At 40.8% G+C, this 12,633-nt stretch overlaps 1 protein-coding gene across 1 annotated transcript in view; it reads left to right on the top strand.

The window, feature by feature from the left end:
• The window catches only part of PABIR2 (PABIR family member 2), a 95,942-nt gene extending 90,361 nt beyond the window's left edge, over positions 1–5,581 (top strand). The window contains exon 10 of the mRNA XM_060292497.2: positions 5,495–5,581. Coding sequence (XP_060148480.1) covers positions 5,495–5,519 — 25 coding nt within the window. The 3' untranslated portion in view covers positions 5,520–5,581. The remainder of the gene's footprint in view (positions 1–5,494) is intronic.
• Positions 5,582–12,633: the final 7,052 nt, after the last annotated feature.

The raw sequence follows: 12,633 nt of genomic DNA, 5'->3' as shown, positions 1-12,633 counted from the left end.
TACAAAAATGCTTAGCCTAGTGCTTAGTAACATAAAAGCCTCAATAATAGTGAACTATTCTAAATATATATATATATATATATATATATAGAGAGAGAGAGAGAGAGAGAGAGAGAGAGATGTAAAATTGTAAGAGATTTAAAGTATACTTCATGGGGATTTGATATATGTATACATTGTGAAAGGATTCCCAGCATCTAGTTAATTAACATATTCATCACCTCAGATATTTATCTTTTTTTCTGGGGGTAGAACATTTAAGTTCTACTCTCTTAGCAAATTTCAATTATATAATGCAGTGTTATCAACCAAAGTCACTGTGTTTTACCTTAGATGCTCAGACTTTATTTATCTTATAGTTGAACGTTGGTACCGTTTTACCAACCTCTCTCTATTTCCTCCGCTTCTCAGCCTCAGGCAACCACTTTTCTACTCTCTGTCTCTAAGAGTCTGACCTTTTTTTTGGATCCCACATGTAAGTGATACCATGCAGTATTTGTCTTTCTCTACTGGCTTATTTCGCTTGGCATAATGGCCTCAAGGTCCATCCATGTTGTCACAATGGCAGGATTTCCTTCTTTCTCATGACTGAATAGTATTCCATTGTGTATATATGCCACAGTTTCTTTATCCACTCATCCATCAATGGACAATTAGGTTATTTCCATGTCTTGGCTATTGTGAATAATACTGCAGTGAACATGGGTGTGCATATATCTCTTTGATATCCTGTTTTCATTTCTTTTGGATGTATACCCAGAAGTGGAATTGCTGGATCATATGGTAGTTCTATTTATACTTTTTTGAGGAAGCTCCATACTGTTTTTCATAGTGGCTGCACCAATTTACATTCCCAGCCTCAGTGCACAAGGGTTTCCTTTTCTCCACATCCTCTCCAGTACTTGTTGTCTCTTGTCTTCTTGATGACAGCTTTTCTAAGAGGTGTGAGGTGATACCTCACGTTGGTTTTGATTTGCATTTCCATGATGCTTGGTGATGTCGAGCACTTTTTCATATACCTGTTGGCCACCTGTATGTCTTCTTTGGAAAAATGTCTATTCAGTTCCTCTGCCCATTTTTTAAATCAGTTTTTTGTTTTTTGCTATAGAGTTGTAGGAGTTTAAATATTTTGGCTATTAACCCTTTATGAGATATATGATTTGCAAATACTTTTACCATTCCGTAGGTTGCCTTTTATTTTGTTGATGGTTTCCTTTGCTGTGCAGAAGCTTTTTAGTTTGATGCAGGCCCGCTTGATTGTTTTTGCTTTTCTTGCCTGTGCTTTTGGTGTCATATCCAAAACATTATTGCCAAGACAAGTGTCAAGGAACTTTTTCTATGTTTTCTTCTAGGAGTTTTAGGGTTTCAAGTCTTACATTCAAGTCTTTAATCCGTTTTGAGTTGATTTTTGTGTATGGTGTAAGATAGGGGTCCAGCTTCATTCTTTTGCATGTGGCCATCCAGTTTGAAAAACACCACTTACTGAAGAGACTATCCATTCCTTATTGTGTGTTCTTGGCTCCTTTGTCATGAATTAATGGACCGTGTATGCATGGGTTTACTTCTGAGTTCTCTATTCTGTTTCATTGATCTATGTGTCTGTTTTTAGGCTAATACCATACTGTTTTTATTACTATAACTTTAGTGTAGTTTAGTTTAGTTTAGTATAGTATAGTTTAGTTTAGTATAGTTTAGTTTAGTATGATGCCTCCAGCTTTATTCTTCTTTTCTCAATCTTGCTTTGGCTATTTAGGGTCTTTTGTGGCTTCACACAAATTTTAGGATTGTCTTTTCTATTTTTGTGAAATATGCCGTTAGAATTTTGATAGCGATTGCATTGAATCTGTGGATTGCTTTAGGTAGTATGGAATTCTAGCAGTATTAGTTCTTCCAATCTATGAGCATGGGGTATCTTTCCAGATTTTACACCTCTTTTTTTTTTTTTTTTTTTTTTTGCTGTACGCGGGCCTCTCACTGTTGTGGCCTCCCCCGTTGTGGAGCACAGGCTCCGGACGCGCAGGCTCAGCGGCCATGGCTCATGGGCCCAGCCGCTCCGCGGCATGTGGGATCTTCCCGGACCGGGGCACGAACCCGTGTCCCCTGCATCGGCAGGCGGACTCTCAACCACTGCGCCACCAGGGAAGCCCTCACCTCTTTGATTAAATTTATTCCTAGGTATTTTTTTCTTTTTTATGCAATTGTAAATTGGATTTTTTCTCAATTTCTCTTTCTTGTAGTTCATTATTAGTGTATAGACATGCAACTGATTTTTGTATATTGATTTCGTATCCTACAAATTTACTGAATTTGTTTATTCTAACAATTTCTTGATGGAGTCTATGAGGTTTTCTATGTATAATATCATGTCATCTGCAAATAGAAAATTTTACTTCCTCTTTCCTGTTGTGGTTGCCTTTTATTTCTTTTTCTTGCTTAATTACTCTGGCTAGGACTTCCAGTATTATGTTGAATAAAAGTGGACTCCACACTTTCATTGCCAGGGGTGCAGGTTCGATCCCTGGTCGGGGAACTAAGATTCTGCAAGCCACATGGCAGAGCCAAAAAAAAAAAAAAGTGGTGAAAGTGGACATCCTTATGGTGTTCCTGATCTTAAAGGAAAAGCTTTCAACATTTCACCATTGAGTATGATGTTAGCTGTGGGCTGGTCATATATGGCCTTTATTATGTTGTAGTACATTCCCTCTACACCCAGTGATTTGACAGTTTTTATCATGAAAGGATGTTGAATTTTGTCAAATACTTTTTCTGCATCTATTGAGATGATCATGTAATTTTTATCCTTCATTTTGTTAATGTGGTGTATCACATTGATTGACTTGCAGAAGTTGAACTAGCCTTGCATCCCTGGGATAAACCTCACTTGATCATAGTGTATGATCCTTTTAATGTTGTTGAATTCAGTTTGGTAATATCTTGTTGAGAATTTTTGCATCTATGTTCATTAGGGATGTTGACCTATGTTTTTCTTCTCTTGTAGTGTCTTTGGTTTTGGTATCAAAGTAATGCTGGCCTCATAAAATGAGTTTAGAAGTGTTCCCTTCTCTTCTGTTTTTTGGAAGAGTTTGAGAAGAATTGGTATTAATTCTTTTTTAAATGTTTGGTAGAATTCACCCGTGATACCATCTGGTTCCAGACTTTATTGGGAGGTTTTTGATTATTGATTCAATGTCCTTACTAGTAATTGGTCTGTTCAGATTTTCTATTTCTTCATGATTCAGTCTTGGTAAGTGTAGCTAAAGGTTTTGTTGCTTTGTTTATGTTTTCAAAAAACCAACTTTTAGTTTCATAGATCCTTCCTATTGTCTTTTTAGTCTCCATTTTATTTATTTCTGCTCTTTGTTATTTCCTTTCTTCTACTAACTTTGCACTTAGTTTGTTCTTTTCCTAGTTCCTTGAGGTGAGGTGTAAAGTTAGTTGTTTATTTGAGCTTTTTCTTTTTTCTTAATTTAGGCATTTATTGTCATGACCTTCCCTGTTAGAACTGCTTTTGTTGCATTCTGTAACATCCCATCGCTAACTAACTATTGTAGCAAGTGATTTATATGTGGTGTATCAAATGAGAGAGACATGCCTTATCTGTTGAAGAAGTGCAGAGGAAGGAGAAATAACTGGATGTGGGGAGGGGTCAAGGGTGAAGTGATCTTGAACTTGGTGAGGAATGGATAACTGTGGAGAATTGGAGGGGTAGAAAGGAGGGAAGGAGGAGCATAAAGAAAGCCAAGGCATGGATGAGAAGGGATGCTCAAGAGACCAGAAGTAAATGGGGGTGGGTGAGGAAGCCTATGTGGCAGAACTTTAGGAATTACTGTTGCAGGGGAAAGGTGGAGCCGTATGATTGAAGACCTTAAATTCCAGGCTATGATTCTGAAGGAACTGTTTGAGATTTTTCACTCAAGGGTGATAGGATGATGAAATTTATCTAAATGTACTTTCCAAATGCAGCTCTTCTGTCATAGTCCAGCTCAGAGCCACTTTCTACTGGAAGCCTTGCTGGACCATTTCCCACTCCTGGATCTCACTCTTCCTTTTCCAAATTGTGCTGATACTAATTGCTCCTCCCCCACAGTAATTTTGACCTTAAGCTTCTACCACCTCATCTTGGGAACTCAATGTTCTCTCTTTGTGTGGGGGGTTATGGGGGGTGGGTGGAGAGAGATCTTTTCTCCAAAGATACAATCCCACATTCTACTTCTTTTCTGCCATACAAAACTTAGCACAATGTGGGTTCTGAAGGAATAATCTGTGAATTAACTCAGTGATTGATTATGGACATGCCTAATTAGAGCAGGAAAAACAAATTGTCCCATAGACAGGGTGAGTGCTGGCTCTGTGAGGAAAGCAGTAAAATAAAAGTGGACAGGCTTCCCTGTCATAGGCTCATTCCTGAAGGTCTAGAGTCAAGTTTTTTTGAACATTTTCCTAAATATCTTTGCCTAAGTGAGCCGGGGACCTGCCAAGCCAAACAAAGGCTAGCTGGCTGGCTCGGCCAACTGGTGTAATGGCTGCAGGGAATGGGGGGCTGGCCAGGAAGAGATGCCCCAAGTGTGGCCCAGACCAGCTTCCTCAGAGCCCAGAGGAGGAAGAGAAACAACCTCTATCTTTAATCATGGCTCTTCAAAAAACGAGCTCTGCTGAGAGCAGCAGACTCTGGGGAAAAAAAAAATTGCCTTTGCAAAGGAAACTTTTGTCTAACCTGAGGTCAAGCCCAGGAGTCAAACTGTAAAGGGACTGGAAGGGAGAACCTGGGTATGAAGTGAAAGAAGAGAGCCTGTTACACCCCTGGTTCCAAAGAACCACATCTCCATGCCTGTCACTGTCCATCTTCCCAAATACTCATCAAATGAAATAACCCATCTGTGACAAATCTTCACTTGCCCAATGTGGAAGTTCAGTGCTTTTCTAATATAAACTGCAAGTTATTCCGGTTTGCAAAAGCCTCCAAGCACATCAAGAGAAGAAGCCATCTGAAACAGATTCTGGTTGGAGCTTGTCCCCTTCCTCATGTTCAAGATGATATCATCGCTGACAGTTCAGAGCCCTGATACCTGCCGCCCTCCCCGGGTCCCCACACTGCTTTCTGGATTCCCAGCTGAAACTGTTTCTGGGACCCCAAACTGACCCTTTCTTGGGCCTCCACCAATCAGAATTCCATCCATCAGCCTACCCATCTCATCCAGATGTCGGGGAGAAAGCATTCTGATTTAACTAATGTACACTAAGGTGTAAGTGAGATCATACAGAAACTAGCCCAGGTGTGTTTGCATTTCCAGAAGGGCCATTCTAAGGAACAGAATTCTAAACAGTCAAATTTCCAGAGTTATTTTGGCGCGTTGTGAGATGAGACAAGCCATATTGGGCCAACTCAAATATACCGCATGGGTAACCGCCTTAGCCACGTCTGATGCCGTTCCCTTCACTTGGAATGTTCTGACCTCTCCTGTCTCTCTCTCACTAAGTCCTATTTTTCCTTCAGGGCTCAGCTCGAGTCTTACCCATGAAGCCTGCCCAGAGTGCACCTGGCTTGAATTTCTTGGAAGTCATTGCTCCTCACTTGTTCCATCTGGTTTCCTTGAGTAGATCCTGAGCTCTGTGAGAGAAGGAATAATGTTTTAAACTTCTTGTCTGTCTTCCACAGCTCTTGGCATGATGCTGGGCTCATAGGAAGTGAGAGTGACATGGACATAGATACACTACCAAACGTAAAATAGATAGCTAGTGGGAAGCAGCTGTATAGCACAGGGAGATCAGCTCCGTGCTTTGTGACCACCTAGAGGGGTGGGATAGGGAGGGTGGGAGGGAGGGAGACACAAGAGGGAAGAGATATGGGAACATATGTATATGTATAGCTGATTCACTTTGTTATAAAGCAGAAACTAACACATCATTGTAAAGCAATTATACTCCAATTAAGATGTTAATAAATAAATAATAAAATAAAATCTCTTCTCCCTTCTATTTATGGAATTCTCAATTATTCAGTCAATATGTTACTTTTGACTTTGACCTCCATGACCAACACTGTGCTATCGGAAATGTAAAGGAGGCCTAGATCTGGAGCGCTGCCCTCAAGTTAGTCATGGAGGAGTGGCTCCAAACCTGGTTGATCATCATGAACACTTCAGGAACTTAACAAGCCGTCTCCAGAGATTCTAATTCAGTAGGTCTGTGATAGGGTCCAGGTCTTTCCTCAAAGCCACTTGAGGAATTCTGGCAATCAGCCATGTTTGAAAACCACTGCTCCAGCAATCCATATATTTTTAGGACTCGATGGGCCTATGGAGATGATCAAGTCAAATGTTTCCTGAAGAGTAAGGGGCATACCACAGATGGGACTGAGGCACACAAACTTTATTTTTAACTGTTATATATTTATCTCAATGTATATTAGAAAAAATATAGCTGTTCCATAAAACTATTATTTCACAGATATGATAATTTCATTTTATTAAAAATGTATTTAATTCTGGCATGTGCTGTGGCATAGAGGAACCTTGAAGACATTATGCTAAGTGAAATAAGCCAGACACAAAAGAACAAATACTATATGACTCCATTTAAATGAGGTACCTAGAATAAATTCAGAGAGACAGAAAGTAGAAGGGTGGGTGGTTGCCAGGGACTGGGAAGAGGGGGAACTCGGGAGTTAGTGTTTGAGAGATGTGGGCTTCCAGTTTTGCAACAAGTAAAGCATTCTGGAAGTGACTGATGGTGATGATTGCACAACATTGTGAATGTACTTAATGTCATTGAACTGTACACTTTAAAATGTTTAAAATGGCAAATTTTATGTTATGTGTGTTTCGCCACAGTAAAAAAAATGTGTTTAGGTTAAAAAACAAGATAGAAAATTTTTAAGTAAGTGAAAGTAGAGACAATTTGCAAATACAGCAAACATGAAGGTGCTGTGCAAATGATTGGTGTTTAAGAAACATTGTTGTCATTTCACTTTCTAATCTTACTTAGGAGGAAAGGAAGGCCCAGAGAAGGAGAGGGACTTGCCCAATGTCGCAAGGTCAGGACTAGCACCCAGGTCTCCCGACTCTGTCAGTATTTTCTCATTCGTATCATCTGACTAGTTGCTAAAATATCATGGTGTAGGCAACAGACACGGAAGGTACACCATGTCTGCCAGAGAAGTCAGGAAGAGCTTGATAGAGGAAGTGGAACTTGACATAGGGCCTAAAATTGGAAGGATTTGTAAATCAGGGGAGATGGAAGGGGGCATGAACACAAACAAAGACCCAGAAGCAAGAATGTGGGTGGTTTGTGGTTTATACTGACACAGTGAAGCCGGAACCCTGGCTGGAGCAGTGGGTTTATACTCTGAAATAATAGAAGGCTCTTGAACGATAGGTTAATTTAGACTTGATACAATAAGCAAAAGGCAACTCTTGTAGAATTTTGAGCAGAGGTGTGACATGCTGAAAGCAGGCTTATAGGAAGATTCATCTGGCAGTAGCCAACAGGATGGATAGAATGAAATCAGACCACTGAGTGGTTCTTCTAGGAATCCAGCCATGATGTGATAAAAACCAGAAATGAGATGGTGGCATTGGGAATACAGAGGCAGAGCAAATCAAAGGCTAATTCAAAGGCAAAACAGTCAGAACTTAGTCATCTATGAAAGGGCAGATGAAGGAAAGAAAGGAATCTAGGATGACTCCAAGGTTTCTAGGCCTGGATGATGGGGTTGTGGTTGGAAACAGAGGTGAAACATTTGGTTTTGGACATAGGGCGTTTGAGATGATGGTGGAACATCCAGGTAGAGATGGTCTCCAAGCAGGTTGAAATATGAGATTGGAGCTTGGATTAGAGGTTAGAGGTCATTGAACTCATTTTAATTCTGGATACTTTGCACAAGGATGGTCTTCCAGTGACATATTCATTTTTATTTAGCATTAATTTAAAAGACATATTGTTTTCATAAAGAAATTGTGGTGTAAGACTTTGAACACAAGGGAGCAAGCATTTAAGTGTCTTCAAAGCCAGAAAACATCAAGGAAAGGGTGGGAATGGCCCATGTGAGTAATTATAAATTTTCTCTTCTGGAAAGAAAAGAGAGAAAAACCATGGTGTAATTTCCAGTTGTCCTTTCTTGGAGCTCTAACGCATAGAAGGATTTAGTGTCCTTGTCACCCAATGCAAACTTTCAAAGAACTGCTGGACGAGTATTTAGCAATGAACCTTTGGGAACACCTTGTATGGAATCCAGCTCCTCTGCAATTAATGCAGTATAGCAGCTGCCTGAATGATTCACATCAGGGCATCACATAACACCATGTAATGTGACAAAATGAGAAAGGAGGGATTGATGATATTTGCGGTGTTGTCTGTTACATACTTGCTCAGTGTATGAAAGGCTATACCCCCTGAAGCATGACTGACAAAGCTCTTGGACTTGCTAACCCCCCAAAATGTCATCTCTGATTTCTATGAGTCAAACTAATGGAAAATGGCTGAGTTGGGGAAAACAGCAGGTTTGGCAGATGTTCCGGTGTGCTCTGAGAGCGAGAGGGAAGATGGTTTGCTCTGGACACATTTACAGAGAGGACTATGGGAGCCTTTTCTTCTAAACCTGTTTCCTGGGCTCAGGGCTGGTCATCGGGGGAACGTGAAGTTTCTCTTTAGCCCTTTCACCTCTCTTCCTGTCTTTCGTTTCTCTCCACACAGCTAGTTTCAATAGTCTTACCTCCCAATGCCCAGTGCTATCACACAGCTCCCGGCCCCTGGTGCGAGGCCTCGCTACCACTAATAATAACTACTGTGTATTGAGAATTGACAGTATGCCAGACATTGTGCTAGGTGCTTTATATATGCATTATCTCATTTCGTCCTCAAACAAACTTATGAGATAAGTACTGTTATTCCCTTCATTGCACAGATTAAGGAAAGTGAAGCTTAAAGAGGTCAAGTAGATTTCACTAAAGCACAAACCCAAATCCGGCACTCTTCCCACCCCATCACTCTTTGTCACAGAGTGATAGGAAAGAGAGTAGAACCTAGCCAGCCTAAGCAGCCAGTTCAACGCCAGCAACTAGGAGACCCTCTCATCATATTTTTGAGCAATGAACTTCCCAGAAGCCCTTAAATCTAACCCCTAAGACAGACTCCACTTACAATCTACAGGAACTAGAAAGACGTTTTATACACTTGACATGGGTAAGGGGAGAGTTTGGGTCCAGCAAAAAGTTTACAGTCACTCTTTAGACGCTTTCAGATGAGAAAACTATAGTACATATTTTCTTTGGGCTTTTCAAAGGATTTTGAATTTGCACTTTCTATCTAGCCCCTCCCATGGCTGATCTGTGACAGAGCCTTAGTGCCAACATCCCTTTCTTTTTGTTTTTTTAATTTTTATTGGAGTATAGTTGCTTTCAAATGTTGTGTTAGTTTCTGCTGTACAGCAAAGTGAATCAGCTATACGTACACATATATTCCCTATTTTTTGGATTTCCTTCCCATTTAGGTCACCACAGAGCACTGAGTAGAGTTCCCTGTGCTATACAGTAGGTTCTCATTAGTTATCTATTTTATACATAGTAGCGTATACATGTCAATCCCAATCTCCCAATTCATCCCACCCCCCCTTTCCACCCTTGGCATCCATAAGTTTGTTCCCTACATCTGTGTCTCTATTTCTGCTTTGTGAATAAGTTCACCTGTACCATTTTTCTAGATTCCACCTATAAGGGATATTATGTGATATTTGTTTTTCTCTTTCTGACTTACCTCACTTCGTATGACAGTCTCTAGGTCTATCCACGTCTCTGCAAATGGCACTATTTCGTTTCTTTTTATGGCTGAGTAATATTCCATTGCATATATGTGCCACATCTTCTTTATCCATTCATCTGTCATTGGACACTTAGGTTGCTTCCATGTCCTGGCTATTGTAAATAGTGCTGCAATGAACATTGGAGTGCATGTATCTTTTTGAATTATGGTTTTCTCCAGGTATATGCCCAAGAGTGGGATTGCTAAGTCATATGGTAGTTGTATTTTCAGTGTTTTTAAAAAATATTTATTGGAGTGTAGTTGCTTTACAATGTTGTGTTAGTTTCTACAGTACAGCAAAGTGAACCAGCCACACGTATACATATATCCCCTCTTTTTTAGATTTCCTTCCCATTTAGGTCACCGCAGAGCATTAAGTAGAGTTCCCTGTGCCATACAGTAGGTTCTCATTAGTTATCTATTTTATATATAGTATCAATAGTGTATATATGTCAATCCCAATCTCCCAATTCACCCCACCCCCCTTCCCCCTTGGTATCCATACATTTGTTCTCTATGTCTGTGTCTCTATTTCTGCTTTGTAAATAAGATCGTCTATACCAATTTTTTCAGATTCCACATATATGATATTTGTTTTTCTCTTTCTGACTTACTTCACTCTGTATGACAGTCTCTAGGTCTATCCACATCTCTACAAATGACCCGGTTTCATTCCTTCTTATGGCTGAGTAATATTCCATTGTATGTATATACTTCATCTTCTTTATCCATTCCTCTGTTGATGGACATTTAGTTTGTTTCTATGTCCTGACTATTGTAAATAGTGCTGCAATAAACATTGTGGTACATGTCTCTTTTTGAATTATGGTTTTCTCTGGGTATATGCCCAGAAGTGGGATTTCTGGGTCACATGGTAGTTCTATTTTTAGTTTTTTAAGGAACCTTCATACTGTTCTCCGTAGTGGTTGTATCAATTTACATTCCCACCAACAGTGTAGGAGGGCTCCCTTTTCTCCACATCCTCTCCAGCATTTACTGTTTGTAGATTTTTGGATGATGGCCATTCTGACCGGTGTGAGGTGACACCTTATTGTGGTCTTGATTTGCACTTCTCTAATAATTAGTGATGTTGAGCAACTTTTCATGTGTTGCCAACATCCCTTTCTTAATCTCTTTCTACTAATACATCAGTCTTAAGAGTGGCACATGATTGAGGGGCACTGGGAAAGCTTTATAATTTGCACTTATTCCCTGTGAAATTATACGTCCTCCGAAAGGGTAGGCTATCATCCCTTCTTGAATTATCACCTAATTCCTTATTGGGATTAGTTCATCTCATTGTTTTCCAAGATGAAGGCTAAGAACCATGATTCTTGGTCATGTTGGAAGAAGAAAAGGGGCAAGGGCCAAGCTGCAATTGGGGCTCTGGAAGTGGGCAACCAAGAGAAACCTAAGCTCCTTCCTGAATTCATCAAGGGTCAGCACTGGCCCTGAGCACATTGCTGTCTGTATAGCTGACCAATGCAGAGCTCAAACTAAGACCCATTGTCTTCTGCCTATGATTCACAGGAGGTTGAAAGAGGATCTTAACAAAATTATTATAATAATGCAAGTGCTGTCCTACCTTGAGGAAGCTGACCACTGCTGACCTACCCTGAATAGGGCTGGGTTTCAAAGTATTTGTCCAGCAGTATTCAGGGCTCATACGAAGTGCTTCACCCTCTCACCTAGTCCTCCTGTGCCAAACAAGATGGCTGGCTGGGATGAAGGGAGAGGTCTAGCCAGAGAAAGGCATTTTTCTTTATTTACTTTTCAATAAAAACAAACCAGCCCACATAAAAGTCAAACCAGCAATTCTGACTGCCTCGTTATACCCTGGGTTTGGCACTTTACCCTGCAAGAGATACTCTCGGCCACCAACTTTCCCATCTTCAAACCATAGAATTACACAGCTGGACAGGAACTCCTAACTCATCTAGTTCCACCCTTAGTTGCACAGATTGGAGACAGAGAGGCTCAGAGAAGGAGATGGATTTGATCAAGGTCATGCAGTGAGTTCGTTGTGGGCTGTAACCCAGAGGTCCTGATTCCCAGATGAGCCCTCTTCCACTTCACCACATTGTAACCTCATCAACAGCAGACCTCCGATTAAGGGCCCCTTGGCTTACATCCATTTCAGGTTCCAAAGCATTCTCCTAGCTGGCTTCTGGGACTCGTTTGGTAATCCAAGGCCGTTTGGACAGTGCCTAAGTGTCATCCTGGATTGTTCTCCCCAGATCAACTGCAATCCAGGCCAGGATGGAACACTGCCACAAAGTCAGTCCTCCCTGGCCTCTGCACTATGAGTAAAGGAAAATGAATGTCTCTGTCTTCTGTCTGGGGCTCTCAGATTGCTGAACAGATGTCTGTCTCAAAATGACTCCTTAGATACTGGGCAGGGGAGAATATCGGTTACACACCCTGATAAGGGAACACAACCTTTCAGAGTGCAAGAGAGCTGCTGTTGCCTGCCTTGCTCTCCCCAACAGGGCCAAATAGACAAAATGTTGTATTCTCCTTGTCAAAGAAGATGTATACAGAGTCTCCTGACTTGAAGCATCCCAGTGAGCCCTGTGTTTTTGGAAAATTGGCTTTTAAGCCCAATCTTGAGCTCCTCTCAGAAGACCTTACCTGTTCTTTCACCAGGTACTAGACTCCACACAATTTTTTCCATTCACATGAAATATCCAATATATTCCCATTCATGACCCCTAAAAAGAAAAGATGCCATTTAATCCAGGCTGCTGTATTCCATCTATTTGCATGTTTCACTTCCTGTGCCCACCAGCCGGTGGCCCAGCATGGGCATGAGTTTTGGAGCTCACCTAAGCAAAAGGA

This window comes from Globicephala melas, chromosome X, assembly GCF_963455315.2.
Source record: "Globicephala melas chromosome X, mGloMel1.2, whole genome shotgun sequence".
In the NCBI taxonomy this organism is placed as follows: domain Eukaryota; kingdom Metazoa; phylum Chordata; class Mammalia; order Artiodactyla; family Delphinidae; genus Globicephala; species Globicephala melas.
This window is presented reverse-complemented; position numbering and strand designations above follow the sequence as displayed.